Source organism: Arachis hypogaea, chromosome 6 (genome assembly GCF_003086295.3).
Source record: "Arachis hypogaea cultivar Tifrunner chromosome 6, arahy.Tifrunner.gnm2.J5K5, whole genome shotgun sequence".
Taxonomy (NCBI): domain Eukaryota; kingdom Viridiplantae; phylum Streptophyta; class Magnoliopsida; order Fabales; family Fabaceae; genus Arachis; species Arachis hypogaea.
Window position 1 is genome coordinate 13,465,898 of NC_092041.1, and position 21,375 is coordinate 13,487,272.

At 30.8% G+C, this 21,375-nt stretch overlaps 2 protein-coding genes across 3 annotated transcripts; both read right to left on the bottom strand.

Annotated features, from left to right (window-relative positions):
* Nucleotides 1-270: 270 nt before the first annotated feature.
* LOC112696141 (uncharacterized) lies at nt 271-7,302 on the bottom strand. Of its 2 annotated transcripts, none has more exons than XR_011862181.1 (13): nt 7,201-7,302; nt 6,766-6,884; nt 6,487-6,673; nt 6,081-6,340; nt 5,723-5,876; nt 5,208-5,317; nt 4,996-5,083; nt 3,516-3,848; nt 3,368-3,442; nt 1,981-2,537; nt 1,612-1,720; nt 1,335-1,530; nt 271-967 (listed from the first exon to the last, which is right to left on the bottom strand). XR_011862181.1 is itself a non-coding variant. In XM_025748753.3 (13 exons), the coding sequence occupies exons 3-13, from the start codon at nt 6,652-6,654 to the stop codon at nt 791-793; spliced, it is 2,211 nt and encodes a 736-aa protein (XP_025604538.1). In that variant the 5' UTR covers nt 6,655-6,673; nt 6,766-6,884; nt 7,201-7,302; the 3' UTR covers nt 271-790. The 2 variants fall into 2 exon arrangements, 1 of the variants encoding a protein (XP_025604538.1); XM_025748753.3 differs by having other exon boundaries at nt 1,335-1,514.
* Nucleotides 7,201-11,943, bottom strand: LOC114924146 (uncharacterized). Its single transcript, XM_072198099.1, has 4 exons — nt 11,805-11,943; nt 11,339-11,637; nt 7,638-7,710; nt 7,201-7,302 (listed from the first exon to the last, which is right to left on the bottom strand). Exons 1-4 carry the CDS (start codon nt 11,941-11,943, stop codon nt 7,256-7,258), a joined length of 558 nt encoding a protein of 185 aa, XP_072054200.1. The 3' UTR covers nt 7,201-7,255.
* Between the last annotated feature and the right edge of the window lie 9,432 nt (nt 11,944-21,375).

Here is a 21,375-nt window from a genome sequence, read left to right on the forward strand (position 1 = left end):
TAATCAACTACTCTCAAATTATAAAAATACATTAATATAACTTTTTTATTTTTACATTGATATAAATTTTATACTGAATCGAGTTGAGTTAAAGAAAATATAAAAAATCAAATCAAATTTTCATACATCTCCCACACACCCACCACATATCATCCCTACAAAGAATTACAACTTTTAACAGAATTGCATTAGGCCCAAGCCGAACCAATCTGAAATTTCATGAGACGAAAAGAATACAAGACCAAAAATAAAAATAAAAAAATAAAAGAATAAAAGAAAAGAGAGTACTTCATTTAAATCAAAACTGGTCCTCTTTGAGACATTAAGACTACATTTGTTTCCTGAGATTGAAACTAAGTCTGAGTATAGTGCTTGGTCATTAGAGACTTGGTCATTAGAGACTGAAACTAAAATTTCTAGGGACAGAAATTGAAATTTTAATATTTCTTTTCAAAAATACTCTTATTTAACTTTTCAAATTTCAAATCCACCCCTCAATTTCTATATTTATCTTAAACTAATCATGATACTTAGACATAACTCATTCCTATACATTTTACACCAAACACAGACTTAATTTAGTATTTGTCTCTTAGTCTCTATTTCTCAATCTCAGTTGCAAACGCAGCTTAACATACAACATGAATCTATTGCTAGAATCCATCACATATCTTCTAGATATCAACATCAACTTTAACGAGATAACCCCACACTTAAAAAAGGTACCAAATGAGAATCCGGCCCAAAATTTTCCCTAAATACAGTTTTTATTAGTTTCTATAAAGACTTCTCAAGCAGTCATGGATGTGTTCATCTCATTCAGTATGCGGAGGTATCTATTATGGTCTAAGGTGTTCTTGAAGCCAGGAAGGAAATCTACAAAGAACCTTAGAACTGCAGCAAGACGTTGACTGTCATTGGAAACAAATGCTGCTTCCAAGAACAATGCCGGCCGGATGCTATCCACCTGAAAATAATTCCGACATTGGTTTACTTCAGAGTTTTGCAATTTTAGAGGGCGAAAAATCATTAACCAAGACCCAATGACCATTTCTTGTTTTTCCCTATACATTTATTAGTCATTGATCTGTCTGTAAATACTAGCTCTAATACTCTCTCTTTAAAACAGTTGCTTTTCATCTTTGACAATTTCATGAATCAATAACCACGTTGCTCATCTCTGAAGTAACTACTAACTACCAGTAACACAATCTCCCCAACCATAATGCCAAAAGCATTGCTCAATTTGGATTATAAAAAATTACCAGTTAAGTTACTATGCAGTGAATAATGGAGTTTTTGCAAGCAATAACACCAGCATAGTCGATAATTACCTTGAATTTCCGTGCATATCGTAATGCTTGCATGTGGTATCCATCTTGCAGTAGCAGCATCACATAATCATGATGTAAACCAAGCTGTCTCAGCATGTCCAGTCCAAGCTTCCTAGTTTGCGTATTCTGACGACCAGACTCTAGGAGCTGTAGTGCAACTTCCTTAGAGGGCTCCAAAATCTGTTACAAAGAGAGTCTAGTTTCAAAATAAAACTTAACAATAATTTAGTATAAAGGCCTTGCACCTCCAAAATAATAATAGAGAAATTTCAGTAACCTTGTTTATGACAAACAACCCAAGTTCTGCATATCGTTCATTGCGGACCAGCAATTGAATTATCAATACATACAGATTTGGGAGTGCTCGAATCTTTTCCACATTTGCACTGCAATAATAAATAGAGAACATTGAGGATCTGGTCCAAAAATAAAAAAAATACTAGCAGTAGTGCACATAACCTATGGCAAAATGATGTGAATGTGGAATTGCGTTATGTAGTTAAGGAATTTAAGTTGCAGACTTCAACATCTTTTTAAATGGGCAAAATTAATATTCTCTGTTGTACACAGAAAGTGGAAAATCTATGGTAAGCTTTTTGGAGCTAAAACTGTAAAACAGCTTCTAGACTATTGAGTGATAGCATACCTGTGAAGGAATTCAATAATGATGGCAACCAAGTAAGAAGGGTCTCCAACCATCTCTTCATCAATGGGAGAAAAGACAAAGCTGTACATCTCATCTGGTGAAATTGCTGCGGAGGCGAGTTGGGATTCCTCTTGCCCAAGCTGCAGAGATGATTGCGTAACATGAGCATTATGAACTTCAGTTCCAGAGGAGTTCTCATCATTCACTTCATCCCCAACTTGGGTCTCCTTTGAATTGCGTTTTGGATTTGCAGTACGGGACTCATCCTCAGAATCCAGACTTAAAGCTTTACTAGAAGATCCTCTGTCCACCCTTGCATCGGATTCATGTGCAATTGATTTTCCAATTGCATTTGTTCCTACAGCAGATACATCAGCACCAGCATTTTGTACACTAGATGCCGATGGCTTCTCTGGCTTCAGGCCCTTAAGATAGCTACCGGTCTTAATTGAATGAGAGTATGAGGTAACCACTACGTGTATAGCTTTGGCAACTACAGGTACAGGCCTATGCTCCAGAATAAGTGTTCGAATTATACCTAGGCACAATTGTTTTGCCTGAAAGAGCAGAAATGAGGTTATGTATTCCAATATAATCAAATAACTAACTTGAAGTTACAAACCAAACTAGTATATGTTTTTTTTTTAAATATCTGAAAGAAAAAGAAAAAAGAAAAAGAATACAGACAGCAGGCATAACTATAATCCCACACCAGTAACATACATGCTCTAACAAAGAAAGAAGGTCTGCAGGAGGATCACGGAGCAAAAGAAAGCCATCCCTAAACTTATATAGGTGAGAATACCATTAACATATGTAGTCTTTTTCTAGGGAAAAAAAATGTAAAATAAAAGCATGGCCTTAAGGGCCCATTTATATAAGGGATTTTTCCAGAATCACATTCTGGATTCCAGTGCAATGTCTTGATAAAGTATACAAGCAAATTTAGCATTCTTAGGTTTAGCAAGACTGCTAAAGAATTGGTATCCCAAAAGCTAAAAAAAAATAAATCAATATATGGTCTCGCTGTAAACATGATACATGACAGAGCTCAATGGCGTCGTTTGATTCATGTAACCGACCCCACCTAGTGGAACAAAGCTTTGTTGTTGTTGTTGTTTGTTTGTATATGTAAAATCTTGAAAACACACATACATGTGTAACTTTTCCAGGCAATGAACACGAAATCATGCTTTTTGTATATATATGGCAGATGGTAACTGTCTTGTCTAACACTATTCTTACGTGCCTTGTTGCTCAACCCTAGCTAACAATCACAAATTTTCTCCTTGTACACGACGGGATACTACTGCTTCATTATTGTATCTGAAGCACTAATCAAACCTAAAGTATTGCTCCGGTGAGGTAGGGTGTGGGGGAAAGATACCTTGTTAGCTTCCAACTTCCTCCGCTGCAGGAACTCTAATATTGATGGGGCCTCTGAGATACTGGCAGAAATTGCCTGCAATATAAGACTACTCGTGAAAAGCAAGCACACTAAACATGATATTGATACTCAAGAAGAAATTACTTACCTCTAAGTCTAAATGAAACTTCCATAATAACTTGTTGGTCACATCACATACAAGGTCAGGCACTAGAAAAGTCCATGAATCGGCATAGGTAACTGCTTCATGATTACTCACGTTACTGTATGAACTCTGACTTTCTCTACCACTAGATTGAGACGTAGTAGTACTGGACCTAGGAAAACCTCTTAGCAATAAAGGAAGGGGTGCAGATATTGGAGCTCGAGAATCTGCAAAGAGATCATAAAGTATGACAACCTTTGCTTCAATTTGATGGATAAGAAGTACATTGTCAACCACACTCACAGCAACCCTGCTGGAATATATTGGTAGAGAACCCTGCAAATATCATGAACACAACTCTCGTTTCATATTGTCTATAGTTCAATGCAAAACCACACAAGATAAAAGAATGAAATTACTTATCCTAGACGTACATATTTTGTTTTTCAAACTTCTACTACAAAATTTAAGCAAACGTTAATTTGGTCAATCAGAAGAAACAGAATTGTATTGACTTTAACATAATGAATCTTACAAGGTCAAATTAGAAATCTCTTAAAGTATGAGAATCTAATTCCTGTCCTGATATTTCTTATTGAATTATAGCAGTCTGATTGCTTATCCATGGTCAATTAATAACAAATTTCTTTTATTCTAGTAAGTAAATTGATAGGCACTTCGTGCCTAGTGATTTGATTTCTTTAGTTTTAAAATAAAAACATAGTATCAAAATTGATAATGGAGTAAAACCAAAACCATTTTAGTTTAACAGATTTGAGCAAAATGAGTAAGAGTATAAAAGGGAACATCAATTGTTATTAAAAAGCAGTTTTCTTGACCAACCCATTATGTGAATTAATTGTTCTATATATGAAACAATAAACCTAAAAACGTCACGTGAACTCCCACCCCACGCAAAACTGTATCTGTTTAACATAATAAAATTGACGTGCCTGTACCACCAAGGTAGGACAACATCCTCCACAGAAAATTGACATTTTTTCAGAAGATATGTTAAGCTAACCTAGGTATGAGTATTGAATTCAGTGTGATACCATATGTAAATACAATAACAAAATATGGGTATGGTAATATATATTAAACAAAAAATATCATGATTATATATATAATAAAAATAAATATTAGTAAAACATTTATCAACATTTATAATATAATTGAAGAAAAATTCTTTATATGGGCCAAATTTAGATTTATATATTGAACTTTTCAAGTAATAAAATTTTAACATAGTAAACATTCACCAAAAGGAAAACTTTTAGAATTATGCAAAAGAAAAAAAAAATACAAATACAAAAGTATAATATGAGTATTGATACAGAATGGGTATTAATATAGGTAAATCACCAAAATTGAAGTATTTGTGCATAATAGTTCTGAGGAGATTTCTAATTTTCTTTTAAAGAAAAGACAGTTTAGGGTAAATTCAAAACAGTAACTCTCAAAGAAATTTGAGTAAACCAACCTGCTGAATCACAGCATCACGATATAGCCTATATGAATGGAGTAGCATAGCAACTCTATCAACTTGCAAGCAATATATCCTACCATAACTGTAAAAAGAAAAGGCCAAAAAATCAAAAACAGAAAACCAAAAAACAAAAAACAAAGTGAGCTGTGTAAATTATGACGACTTAAGCTTGAATGCTTAAAGAAATCAAATACTGATATACATACACAGTGATAATAAAGATGTCTTCAGCTGCTAAAACAGGCTTACTATTGGCCTCAGATTTGGCCATAACCATGTCAAACCTTGGCAAGCGAACAATATCTGCAGATGAAATCTAACAAGAAATGCGTTGCTGTGTTAGCCACATGAAATAACATGAAGTTCGTCAGTTGACATTCTACACTGATACTCTTAAGCAACATGACGAAGCTGAACTGATACATGTCTTTTTTTCTGAACAATAATGATCTCAAATCCTATTTTGACTAACAATAAATTACAATTCTTCCATGAGCTACAAAGCAGGTCAGCAGTATTGAAATTTAGCTACAGCTTGATATTATAAAGGATTCATCTTTGCACATACACTAATTACAAATCCTAGTTCATATCAAGCAAATAACTTGTCCTGTCACAAGGTAATTTCATGATGAATCTTATTATTATTTGACAAACCAAATAAATGTATTTCTAACATAATAATTAGCATGAAAGAGGAAGTATAATATGCAAGTTTTACCTGAAATCCATGGAATGTCTTGCACTGCATTCCAGAAGCAAGAAGAACCAACCGACTTTCATGTGTGTAAACGTACCAACTCACATTGATTTTCTTTGTTTCGACCAATTGAACTGATTTAGAGGCTGAATTATATGCATACAAGTCTAGACCACTGTTGAAATAGATTGTAATTCAGTTCTTCATTTATTTTATGTTTATATATATAAAAGAAGAAAAACTGTACATTTCCAGCTAATAAATATTTTCTCTATCTTTTGTTGTCTTCAATGAATTTAACATCAGAATGTATTAAAAAGCTGCATCATTAAAAAATGTGAATTTTATCACCAAAGAGGGGTGGAAAAGTCAACAATACCTGGTCTTAACAATTACAATATCACATTGTTGGCTATCAGTCCAAAAAAAACCAAGTATGCTTTCTGATTCTGGCCTGCACTTATGGCTAAAAGTTTCCCTTGTCTCTCTGATCTGAAATTGTATCTCATGATTCGATCGTTGGATCGCGATAACCTTTGTGTTTAAAGAGTATCGAATAGCTAAAATAGGCCCCTCACTTATTGAATCAGTGGTGGGATCAATAAGAGGATCAAAGGGAACAACTTTCCATGAAAACACCTGAACAATAAAACAATCATTCTGGATTCAACATTTGAATAAGGGAGTATGGAAATAGATTAATAACAAATCATTTCAAAGTAATGTAACAAGGTCGACATCATGTTTCTCTAAATAGGAAAATTTTATAAGGTACGTCATATTACTTGATCAGCTGTTGGAGAGAGTAGCAATTTGTTTCCATCATCATAAAACAATCCCTTTGATCCAGGAACATTGCACCGAAATGGTGGATACTGAATGTAAGCATGTGAAAGGCCACCAGTGCCGCTGAGACCTATATTAGGTTTTGATGTTGATGCTTTTCCAGCCATGTTGCTGAGTCCTCTTTCACTGCAGCAAACCTCTCTAAATTAAATATACTAGACAGCAGATTTAAGTAATGCATCTTAATTAACAGGTGATACAAGGACTAAAAGTTGAACCTGTGCTATGTCCAAGTATTGGACCTTCCTCTTAGACTGATGGCAGCAAAATTATTCTCTAAATGCTTCTCTTCATAAACACTAAGCTATTTAGTGCGAGCTTAAACCTTCTTTTTCAACTGATTTAAATAAGATATATCAGAAATGCAAAAAATATAGCAACTATTCAGCTGTACAACATAATAACTACAAAAAATAGGAAGAAAAACCAACAGTTCTTAAAATTAGAAGTAGTTTGTAGCCCACAGAAGTAATTAAATGAAGCTTTCGGAAAGGTTTCTGTTCAGTCTTTCTTGAATGCTTTTGCTCAGAATGAAAAACATAGAAGGTATCTTTTGCTTTTTCCTTAAATTGAAACAAACAACTTTATAGCTGAACTGACAAGCCACGGTAGTAGCAAAAGTTTCAAGGCAAGCCAATTGTAGAATACAATACCGTATTCTGCATACAACTTTTTAATGCCAGAAACTCCTTTGCACAGACATCACGTTCAATCTCTGGAACCTTGGATGCAACACAGCTCCCATATGCTTTTGCCTATTAGATGAGATTAACCAAATAAATTTTTATAATCAACCACCAAGTACCAACCGATGACTATGAAAGGACGGAAAGAATATAAGAGAAAAGACAAGCACTTAATTTATACAATGCAACTCATTACCTCCCTTTGCAGCAACAAGATGTTTAATCACAACCACAAACATACTTCAAAGTGAAAAATGATAAATTCATGTCACCTATTACTAAGAAGCTACCAAAGTTATTATGTAAATCTTAAGGCCAACATGATGTTCTACTTCTGCATGCAATTTCATTATGTAACTCAAAATCAAATCACAGTAGTGGCTCACTCTAAGATAGAAACAAACCTGAGATGTACAATTCACTAAAATGCGCTTGAGAGTAGAAGTAGTTTTCGTCTTTTCCTTCATGTCGAAAACACTGCAAAATTTACAAAAAACTACAATTACAACATAGCTAACAATCTTAATATCGAATATTCTGAATTTTCAAAGACCATTGATAAAATTTTAATTTCTCCTTAAAAACTTCAAATCACCAGAACAACTATAGTTCAAATCGAATTTCTAGCATCAAACAAATATTAAGCCCCCAAATGACCCTTTTCGCCCCAATTCGCTTTCACAGAAGATTAGAAATTGTTAAATCATAGCACACAATTATAATTGAATATCTAAATTAAAAAGAAAAAGAATATATAGAAAACGGAGTATATGCATATTAATCCGAGAATTGCAAACGAAACAACTCAAATCAAAGAAAAAGAAGAGAGCATAAGTTAGTTCACCATTAAGAATGTGAAATATGCATATCTGCTTCTGCAACAGAATAACGAATCGCAGATCACGAGGCAAGCTTGATTATGTTTATATACGATTCATTTTCAACAGTGAAACTACCTAACAGTCTCGCGTTAATGTTTCAAACTTGCGACTCTTAACTACCAGCGAGTGTTCCTTGAGGTGGCAAGAACCGGACCGGTCAATAATCTAGTAAAATAACTGGTTCAATGGTTAGAAATTTAACCGGAACTCAACCGAGATTTAACCGATTTAACTAAATATAAAATTAAATTATTAAAAATTTAATATATACTTTTAAATATTTAAATTTAATACTTTTTAAATGGATAAAATTCAAAATTTTATAATTTTATATAATAAATTATCCATTAAAAATTCAAAAACAATTTTAAAAATCAATATTCATAACTAACAAAAATCAAAATGCATATAATACCACAATAGGTATTCCAATTTCATAAAAATAATAATAAAACTATAACACCAGCATAAACAATGATCGAAACATTGCACCATAATCCAGAATCAACAACTCAGAAAAAAAAATCAATCTTACAATTTCAAGAAATCACTGAAAAAATTAAATAAACAAAGATCAAATTGCTAAATTGTTAAGTAGTCAAGAGGTTCAAAACTCAAAAGGGACTAAGAAATCCAATTAACCAACTTGAAATGATAAAGACCTGAGAAGAGAATCTTAAATTCCAATATCCATAAAATTAATTCAGAATTCAATGTCCATACAATTAACTCAATCCATGTAATTAACTCAGAAATCAGAATATATACAACAACAATCTAAAAAATTAAAAAGAAAAAATAAACGCAACTCAAGGAGAGTAGATGAGTGCTTATCGGAGATGATGACCGAGCAGTGAAACGGAGGTGACTTGCGAAGAGAAGACAGCCAAGTAGACACGCCCGCAACGGCGAGGAGAACAAGGCAACGCGAGGAGAAGAATAGACCTTTGAGAGGAGAAGACGAGGATGGCAACAACCGCGCTGACGCCGGGGGCTGATGGTGGGGGCGTGGCTGGGTGCTCCTCTGATAGTGGGTTTTCGGCGACCGAAGCAGGCGGCGGGTGGAAAGAGATTTAGGGTTGGGTTGGAGTCACACAGAGTGTCAGAGAGAAAGGGGTGGGGTGGGGGTGGGGCGACAAGCTTGCGCAGGTGAAGGGAAGGGGAAGACGACGGAGAGAGAGATTGCGGTGCTGGGTAGGAGACGGCTGGGAGAGGAAGAAAACGATTTCAGAAGGGAGAGGGTTAGTGGGTTACGCGTTAGGGTTGATTTGGGACTGCAAGTGGGTTTTGTTCTTTTTTTCTTTTTGGCGTCAAAACGACGCCGTTTTCAGAAAGAAAACAAAACCGGACATTAAAAAAACTCGGCCGGTTCGGCCGCTTTTTTAGCCGGTTTTTTGCAAAACGGTTTTGAGTATCAACCGGACCGGCTAGATGACCGGTTCCCGGTTTTCAGAGTTAAGAGTCTTAACTACCAGCGAGTGTTCCTTCCCAAGGTCTGAGAATCGGACCGATTATTAAACCGCTCTAGTTACTGATTTACTGATTTATTGGTCCAACCGATTCAATCGTGGTTCAACCAAAAAAACCGTTTTAGAATAAAATAATAAATAAATTATAAATAAACTTCCTAAACTATAACTCAACCCACTTTTTGTCTCATAACAACACTGTCATTCAGCCAACAATATCTCTTTCATCTCTTTCCTAATTTAAAGAATTAAAAAAGATCAAACAAATTGAACAAACCTTGTACTACTAATGGTGAATCCATCTCCTTAATATTACAAATAATAGGAATTAATCACAAAAATACATTAATATTACAAAATATATTAATATACTTGACAAATAGGTAAGACATGATACAACGGTGCCTTTTGATTGATTTTAGAATATGTCAAGCAACATGTAGAGATGAATTAATAGCATAAAAATAGATAAGAAGACAACACTGAAGGTTCAAATAATCATGGAATACAATGCAAAGCTACTTATTCATTGAGATCTCACATTATACAAACAACTTTCATGACTTAAATTTGCACATTTTCAATAAACAATTGTAACCAGTAATTTGCACATTTTCAATAAACAATTGTAACCAGTTATTTTTTTTACGATGATATGTACAAATCACTTATAGTACACAACTACAAACTAACTGGAAATAGATATGAGCTTGGATGCATGATTATATAATGCAGTGAGGTGAATTTTTGTCTCTGTTGTTAACATGAGATGTCTCCAAGAAACATTATAATATTCATGAATTCACACAATGTTTGCTCTAGGGAACCAAAGAGCATACATACTGGACTAGGCAAGTAATGCTTAACTATGGCATAAGTTGCTAAGAGGCTGCAAGCACAAAGGAATTGTGAATGACCCTTTGAAACTTTAACAATTTCCATTATAACAATAATCTTAGCAAATTCCGTGACACATAAAACCCTTGAAACAAAGGTAATTTTGTCAGCCCAAAACTTTGTACCGACATTATTAATTGTATTCCAATTCCCCCTTTAATAATTTGTAAAGAATTAAAAAAATAAATAAATTCACTATTTATATTGAATTAGCTAGAGGCAGATGCATGGTTACCAAGTGATGCAGGATTGTTTATCATTTCACTGGTAATTGAATATGTGTCTCCAAAGGAGAACTTAAATTCAGGGAACTTTGATGAGTTCAAATCTAGCAGCATATAATACAATCCATAGTTGAAGAGTGTAGCAATGAAAATGTACAAAATTTCAATAAATATTACTAAACAGAGGCAAGAACGAACAACCATCATTCAGCAACAAATATTACAAAACACCAACAAATAATCACACTATTACCAAATTCAAAAAGAATGAAAACCAGATAAACCCAATCATAAACACTATTACCAAATTAAATAAAAAATCAACCAAAAATCACCTTGCAAATCCAATTAAAAATAGCTTTTCACTTTGTACCCTAAACACCAATTAAATCACATGAACCAAAATTAATTTGAGGGAAAACAGCACAGTTCAATGCTTATGAGTTTACTGAGAAAAAAATGGTAACAGCAGCAGAATAAATCAGTTATCATTTATCACAAATTTCATATTCAAAACACAAATAAATAATCAAGTAATCAGAGACATTCAAAATCACAAATCACTACTTCAAACTTCAGAGACATTCAAATTCAATAATCCAAAGTATTCAACAGAAATCACAGTGCCACTAACCTTCCACCACAGCAGGACGTCAACGGCGAGACGACGGCGCAGCAGCTGGAAGCCTCGAACAGCAACTTCACCGGCAGAATGGATGACGCGCCGAGCTAGAAGAGAAACTCTGGCCGTATGCCTTTGGGACAGGGGAAGGAGGAGGCCGCGAAGACGCAGACAACCACGGACGGCGGCGGCGGTTCCGGCGACGAAGTTGGGTTTTGGGTCTGGCCGTCTGGGGAACCTTAGGGCTAGCTGCTTCGATGTTCGAAGGAAGGGGTGTTTGGTGTGTGTTGGGGAGGGGGGTTGGGTTTTAACTTTTTTGTTTTTTTTTGTTTTTTAAAAAAAAGGGAAAACGACGTTGTTTTATGCGAACCGGTCGGTTTCCGATCCGATCCAACCGGCCGGTTACCGTCCGGTTCATCGGTTTCTGAACGGTTTTTGTATAAGCGGTTTTAAGAGGGGATTGGACCGTTTTACACACCGGTCTCCGGTTGAACCGGTTCAACCGGCCGATCCGGTCCGGTTTTTAGAACATTGTTCCTTCCTTCTTCGCTGCTTCTTCTCTCTCTGCCTCTGCTGCAAATTCCTACTCTCCATCTCTGGGCCTTATGGGCCTCCATGCTATTCAGTAAGCCCAATTAAATAATGGACTACGCCCAACAAAAAGACCATATTATTGGGCCAAGTTTTTGTTTCCTAACCCAAAAATAAAACAATATAACTAGTTTACAAAAAAACATAATAATTAAAGAAATGGCGATAAAATAGAAAAAGAATGAACGAAAGAAAAAATTAAATAAAATAAACATGTATTATTTATGTTAACTTTTGTCATGTTGATTGAACCAACATAAATTCCTCACAATTGGATTAAATATGCAATCTACATGAGATAAGTTTTACATTCATCCAATAAAAAAAAAAAAGGTGTATATTAATTCAGTGCATAACGAAAACTGAATACATAACATAATAAAAATTGAAAAAAAAATAAAAAATACCTATAATAAAACAATCATGGTCCAAATACCAATTTTAGATTATTAATGTAGTTAGAACTGAATTCTGGCATTTTGAATTGCAGGGAAAATTACAAAAAGATAGGCTCATGAAACGTTTTCTGTTTACTTGGAAAGCCAGCTAGCAAATTCGCATTGTTTCTAAAGGAATAATTAATTGCTAATGTTACAAAGAAAACAAATATGATTCACTGGCAGCACACGAAGACACATCTCATTAATTATTCATGGTATTTGCTTCTTAATAAACTTTATGGTTATGACTTATAGATGCTGTTCAATAAATTACTTTGCCTTTATTGCTACACTTGGTTATACCAATCCAGCTGTTAACAATAACTCTTAGAGGAAAATACATCATAATCTGAAAGGCATTTCTGATTTTAGTTTCTTCCAATGTAAATAATACTTGGAAATCCCTTATCCTAATGGGAATTAATTATTTGGGGCATGAAGGAATATTATGTATTGGCCTGGTGGGGTTTTGTGCTACTGCTGTTTTAATCCATATACTATATTGTTTCATTGATTGGTTAGAAACTTCCAACCAAATTTAAAACCCATATTTGGATACCTTAAAAAAAGCTATTTCGTGCTTAACTGAATAATAATTATGGAAGGAACATAAGCCATCAGTTTCAAAGACCTAGCTACATTGGTAGCTATTGACTTGTAACTAAACGTGGTGCACTGGAATTGGTCCAAAAGGAGATTATGATTGTGACACAAGAACGTTTAGCAACTTGCACTTAGCTTCTCATAACCATATACGCTGAATAAATACATCCATACACAAAACTACAAAAATGTATGTCTAATTTATTAAGGAATTATCAAATCCAAACATAGAAAAATGGAAGTGGAATTAATCTTAGATAAACATAATTCACAAAGTTTAATGAAAATAATAAAATACTTTATTTTTGTTGGAAAAAGAAGGCATGCATTTTTTGTACATATAGAGATAATGAAAGTATGAAAAAGAATATATACATCTTTTCCTAGTTTGTACTTTAATTAGCTTTATGGTTTTAAACTAAGCATTATGGTGGATGTGTTGTCTTTTTGAGGAGGGTAGTGTGTGGATGATGGAGACGTTTGTTTTCACCCACTTTCCATCAAGGGCCCTACATTATTAAACATTTTAGAAAATGTCCAGTAACTTGATGTGTGGATGAAAGCCATGTAACACAAGATACAAGCACAGAGCATTAGAGGCTGTTTTTAGCTTTTTCTCTCTTTGGACCACTTTAGAATGCCACACAAGGCAACACCTCACACATCACATACATTAACAGCACAATAACTTATGTTAGTTTCATCTCTTCTAACCCTTAAATTCTCTTTTTATTTTTACTAATTTTCTATTTTTTAAATTTTATAAACAACAAAAAAATAATAAAATCGTGTTTTCTTATTTTACCTTTTTTTAATAAAATTCTAAAAACATAAAATAATTTAAAAAAGAATGGTTCGATGCATAAATATTCGGAATCAATACATGATCTAAAGAAAGATTATACTCAAAATATATAATTACACTAGTGCCTATTTTTTACTGACTTGAATCCATTATTTTGAGATCATGTGTAGATACAAAAACATTCATATTATCTTCGTTTATTGGTTTAAATTTTTAATAGAAATAATATCATGAATTATGACAATACAGAGACAACTCAACTATTGTTCCAAACTTTTTTTCACATAAAATAATGTAAATGAGAACAAGAATTTAATTTTAATACATTGTCAATGTAAAATAATTTTACACGTGTATTCAATTTTATAATATCATATCAAAAAAAATAATTATCTTTCATATTAATTATATAAATAGTCATCCAAAAGAACAGATGTGATTGCATAGATTTATACAAAACATTTTATAATGTCAATTAGCAGTGTAAAAAGAGCAAGTACACAAAATATATATATATTTTTAAACGAAGACTGGCAAGTATGCTGCAGCATCTGCATTATTTGGTGGGCATACCAAGTAAATACATATTTATCACACCATTTTCAATCTCATCAGATACATGAACAAATGTAGCAAGCACAGGAGGAGACAGTGCAACTGATGCGGAGGCACAGAAAGCAATTAAATTTCAACTTGAATATATAAATGTTACATGTATGTTAGAGGAAAGAAATTATGGAAACCATAGACAGATATAAATAGATATTGCTCAGAAGAGGTAATGGCTAAGAAAACCAAGAAAGAAGCTGACAACGTTTGCTACTGGACACAAGCAAGGATATGATGATCTTTTTTGGTATGGTGGACCATTCAAAATTATACAATCACCCAGTTAATTACAGTAAGTATCTAACCCAATTCGTGTTAAAAAATTAAATAAGACACTCTTATTATCAATTTTTTTTATTTTAGGATAATATGATTTTTTTGTTAAAAAAATCGTTAAATAATAATAAAATTAATTTTATGAGACATTTTATTTGTAATTTAATTACTCAAAATCCTAAACCCAGAGACGATGTTAAGCTTTCTTATATATACACATTTCTGAAATAACACTAGTTTATTTTCAAAGATGATGTTAAGAAAAAAAATTTTGTTACTTGGCTTGCACCGTTTTTAATACACTTTAAATTATACACCTTTGTTTTCTGAAAATAATGTACGATTATTTCTTTTAATTCTTTTTGTTATATATCTAAAAGTAAAAAAGTGTACAGAAAGGTGCATCAAAAGAGTGTTGTAAACAACGAAATAATCTAACAAAAATTATGAGGTGGCCTATGACTATGATTGAGAAGACCGTAAATATGGACAAAAAATTAAATAAAAATATTAAATAATATTAAAAATAATTTACTAAATTAATTATTTAGATATATTATTTTATACATGAGACTAATGTAATAGTACATGTTTTTATTTTTTATATTTTGCAGTGTAATATATGTGATTAGTTAATAATTATATATAAGAGAATAATAATGATGCCGACTACATAGTTAGGAGATAAAAAAATTCATAGAAAATAGAAAGATGCCATTGAACAGGTTCTAGTGTCAACATCTATGATTTATGGATGTGGACCAATTCTGAGTGATTGAAGTAAATGAAGGGAACATTATTCATGTGAACGTCGTTAACTTACAACTACCAAATTCAGATACTATTCTGTACTCTCTTCAATGTCAAACTCAAACCAACGTACAACTTTGAATGAATTTTCTCCCACACACATGACTGTCTGTAGTTAACAGTGACAACTCCAACAAATAAAGTTACTTTGTGGAAATAATTTAAGTCAGTAATTAATTTTACTACACTGGATAAAAATTTTGTCTTCAATTAGTGGATCCCATTTAATTTATTTAGCATCTATGTGGTTTAATAAACACGCAATAGTCAATTTATCACTATTCATCATTACATTTTCAATCATAGTAGGCATCATTCTTCTTCCTAGCTGCTACTCTTAATTAACACGATTGATTAGTACTGCTCAATCCCTCCGGAAATAATTCATTTTTTAAAAATTAAATTTTCAATTAAAAAATTTAAAACAATAGCATTATTATTCCTTTTTTTTAATATTTTCCTTAGTCATAGTCATTCATTAATTACAATATAATTTTGTGATTATCCAAAAATTAATTAATGTTTACGAAGTTAATAATTTGATCAAAATAATTTAACCTTCTTTTAGTATGCATATATTAATCTTTAGAACTTGGAAAATAAGTGACACTGTTGTGTTAAAATGTTAATTATAGATCATTTAAAAATAAAAAAGATCAGAGGACCTTGAAAATTTATTTTCTGCATATATAATTTATTGCTTTTACAATTTATTTTCAAATAAATTAAATTTTTTTTATTATATATAACGTTAACAATTGCCTAATTTTTTAGGTTTAATTACTATATCGATCCCTATAGTTTTACTAAATTTTTAATTAGGTCATTATACTTTTTTTTTCGCTCGAGTTCCTGTACCGTGCGTATCAAATTTTATAATTAAGTCCGTGTCGTGACAAAAACGTTAGAATTAACGAAATATTCCATTAAACAAAACGAATATGCCTAACACTTGACCGAATATTTTGTATAGTTTAACAAAATATTCCATTAATTTTAATGTTTTTGTTATTGTAGAGACTTAATTACAAAATTTGATATAGTATAAGGACCCAATTAAAAAATATAGAAACATAATTAAAAATTTGATAAAATTATAGGAATCGATAGGATAATTATTTTTTTTAAATTATTATACGTTAACAAGTGTCTATATAAAAGCCCCATATAATAACTTTAATTAACAAGTGCTTTGAATTATTATGTCAAAAAGACTTGATAGAAAAACTCTAATATGAAAAGTGACTTATATTAATTATCGGAGGCATTTCATTGGAATAATTAAGTTAGCTCAATCATAGAATTAATGGAAGATGAAGATGTAATTAATGAATTGTAATCATGTGTATGAAATCAAGGCACAGAGAACCATAAATCTATCAAAATGATAGATGAACGGCCACTCGTTATCCATCAATGCGAATCCATTAAAATCCTTAGAAAACGATTGAACGATAGAAGCATCTCTGGAAGATTAGAACTGATAGTAGTCAACCAGAACAATACATAATGGACATACATTTTTTTTTAATATTTTTTTGGAAAAAAAATGTAAATAAATGTCCATTTTTTTCATTTATGAAAGGGAATTTGTTGAACAAGTTTATTAAATAAAATTGCTTGAAATGGAATCATTTTCACTAAGTTGCATTGTTGATTGGCTAGCTATGCTAGGTCTCAATTTTTTTAATTAAGTTCTGATATGATTGAAATTCAACATATAATAAGCATTATTCTTGATGAAGACACCGAGATGAAAAATTGCCACTTTTAAGATTAGATAGTGTGAGGGGTTTAATTACGTTTTAATAATTATCAGTATAAAATATATATTAAAAATAAATTAAATTATATATATTTATATAAAAATATATAATCATTAATTTTAGTATATAATTAATTTTTTTAAAAAATAAACTACTATTTCTCCTAATAAATAAACTACTAATAAAGAATCCATTTGAATTTACATAGATATGAACTACTATTACTAATACTATAATAAATAAATTATGAAAAAATTTTAAGGAACCAACTATAATATAAATCAACTCAATTAATTTTTTTATTTTTATTTTTAAAATTTTAGAAAATAAAAATAGTAAAAAATTGTTTTATTTTTTTTATGTAACTAACATATTTTTCAACTAATTATCTATATCTCAAGTCAGTTAACGGAATCAATTCAATTTATTAAAAATAGTGACACATATGAAAACTAATATAAATAAAGAATGAAAAAAAAAACCTTTGCAATACATAGGTAATTTACTAGTTCATTATTACAATGAAACTTGTTAAAATTATGTGAGATTATACACAATTCTTTTATGAATTACAAAAATATACACTAAATCCCACACAACATTAGATGATATTTGAACTTTGGGAGTGTATATATATGATGTCGGATATTTCCCTATAAACATCACACGCACACACACATATTAAATTTAATTTAATTTTGATATTGTGTATTAGCATTATATTACAAAATTTTTTGCATAACCAATCAATTGTATATCTTATTTATTTTTTGAATAATTATTATTATTATCGTACATTAAAATTAAATTTTATATATGCATGATATAAATAATATTAAAGAATAAATAATTTAAAAAGAATATAAAGACAAGATAGGGATAGAAACTTATTTTTTCTTTTGTTCAGCTGTTTGTGTGTATGAAATAAAGATAATAATGATTAATAGAAAGAAAATATAGAGAGGAAAGGATATCACATAATTTAGGGGGTGTGGGCCCAACACAGTGGTAATTGAATATCTGAAAAAGATGGCTCTTTGTGGTCCAAGGCTGTAGTTTCAGAAAACAATGATATCGTGGGCATCAAAGGGTTTTGAAGTTAATAAGAGTTCAAAGAAACGATCCTTATATTTGACAATTAAGGGTCTTATACATTACATACATGTAGAAAAAAAGCAGACCATATCCATCACGGTCATTGTGTTAGGTCCATCCATATTTGTATATGCATCTTGTTAACTTGTTTGTCTCCTTCATCATTCCTCTCTCCAGCCAAATTTTTTAATGCTTTTTATGTGCACAAATGCTGCCTTCTCGTTTTTTTCTACATTATTATTCTTGCTTTTTCTTTTTTCCGAAGGAAAACTTTCTCCTTTTCTAATATTTGGTTCAGCTAGCCGACAATTTAAAGAAGAGTAAAGTATCGTTTTGTCCTTAATATTTGGGATAAGTCTTATTTGTATCTCTAACTTTTAAATCGTCTTATTTGTATTCCTAACATTTATAAAAGTGATTCAATGTTATCATACTATCAATTATACTAAAAAATCATATTATATTTTTCAATTATTTTTACTTTGATGTATTCATTCTGAATTAGGTATCACTTAAATGCGTTTGATTTTAATATTATACCCACTATTTGTGTTTAGATTCAATTATGCCATTAGAAAAGTGAATTATGTAAATGTTGTAAGAATTAGTTTCAACTTTTAATGAGCTATTTTTCGAAGTGGATTATCGATTCTATCTCAGACATTTGTATTATAACTTCAAGAAGAGATTTTTAAAACTCAAACTAAAGTGTTCATGATATGTAATTGATGGAAGGATAACATTGAATCACTTTTACAAACGTTACTAAAGTGTTTATGATATGTAATTGATGGAAGGATAAAATTGAATCACTTTTACAAACGTTAGGGATACAAATAGGACGATCTAATCGTTAGGGACACAAATAAGATTTATCCCAAATATTGGGGACAAAAACGATACTTAACTCTTTAAAAAAATAAATTTGGTGAAAACTCAGGTGCAGTCGATTTCACGTGAAGTTGATAGTCGAGAATCGTTAGATAAAAATTTAGTTAAATCAGTCAAATCATCTAACAGCTCTCAGTTATTAATTTTACGTGAAGTCGACTGCACCTGAATTTTCACCAATAAATTACTATGATCGAGGTTTAATTTTGGCTTAATGGCAATTTGATTGCATCGTAAGCAAAATTTGGTTAAAACTAAATAATGGATAAAAACTCTTAAAAGTGTTATGAGTATGAATGTACGGAAATATTAGAAAAATAAAAAAAATTTAAATTTATTTTATTTAATATTTAATAATTAATAAATATTAATTTTTTTTTGTTATCGAACATTTTTAATAAGCCTACGCATACATGTGTATTTTGCCAAATGTATTTTGATGTGTATTAATGATGAGCCTCTTACAAGATGAAGCTAGTTTAAGTGTAAGATTATTAAGTGTTTATAATATATATACCACAGAAGTAATAAAGTAATTAGTAATAAGTTATTTTATGTTATAAATTTTATTTATATAACATAAATAAGATATAAATATTTTTGTTATTAATAAAAATATTTTTATTAATAATTAGATAAAATATTTAATTACTTTAGATTCAATCAATGAAATACACTTCATTCAGTTTATTTCTTTTCCAAATTATTTCTCTTTTTTTTCTGTTATTTCTTTTTCGATTTTGCGAATTCAGCAAATTATGCTTCATGATCAAGAAGTTTTCACGCTGAAAATTTCCTTTAAGAATTAGAAATCACATAGTTATTTATAGAAATGAGAAGTAGCATAATTTTCTTTTCCCATTACTAATTTATATGTATGTATGGTATCAATTTTAGTTTTCTAATCTCATCGTCTTTTAAATTGAATTGGATCATATTTTAATTTGAAACGAACTCATTTAATAAGATCTTTTCTAAATTCAAAATTGAAACTTATTGTATACTAACTCATTATTCCTAATTAATATTTAGTAATCTCAATTATTGTCATATTATTATTATGTTCTTAGTACTCGCAAATAATATAACTATACATTATTCCATCTTAATTAAGATAATCATTGATTAAATTAAACTAATAATTAAATAATATTCTAATAAATATTAAAATATTTGTTAATATATGACTACATAAGTTAAATTTAAAAAAATAATAAATTAATCGTATTAAATTTATTATCAAACTCACATTTAAAAATACTATTCAATAATGACCTAATAATATGAAATAATATATTTTTGCTCATAAAAATCTTAGAGATCAATGTATAATTTTTTTTATCTTTTAAGTATTATTAGTTAATCTTTAGATGATGAGTATAGCATAAAAATGTGAAACTTTAATTCATTATTGGTGCCAATTTTCATACATAGTATAAAAATAAAAATGTTATACAATGTTATCTCAAGTGCAGTCAGTTTCATGTAAAGTTGATAAGTGAGAGCCGTTAGATTATTCGAATGATTTGACTAAATTTTCATCTAACTGTTCTCAACTATCAACTTCACGTAAAGTCGATTGCACTTGAGTTTTCATCGTATTTATCACCACATTTTATCTAAATATTACCACACCATAAGCGACAAACATTTAATTGTCCAAGATCGAAGAGTTGCCTTTAATAATTTAATAAATTTGAATTACAACGTTAGATGTAGAGTCTTTAATGTTATAGCTACGCTTTTAAACTTTTGAAACCAAACGACAATCATTCCGAACATGAAATATAGTATATAGAAGTTCATGGTATATATATAAAAGTAGTAGTGCAAACATTATCCAAGTATTACATACATTAGATGTATGTGTATATGAATGAATACCTAACATATAAGAATGAAAGCTATGGAGCATGTAAATTAGGAGGTTGATGGAAAGCTCTAGTTATAAGAGGCAAAGTCACAGTCATGACACCTAATGAAAATAAAGATAAGGAGGAACAAATGGACAGTGACCCATCTTGTTCCATTCCCTAAGCTACGCCAAATTAATAACAAGACATATATATTATTCAACCCAATCTTCTGTTCTTTAGCTAGCTAGGGGAATATATAGAGAATGATGAATTCAATTAACATATATACATACATACTATATAGATC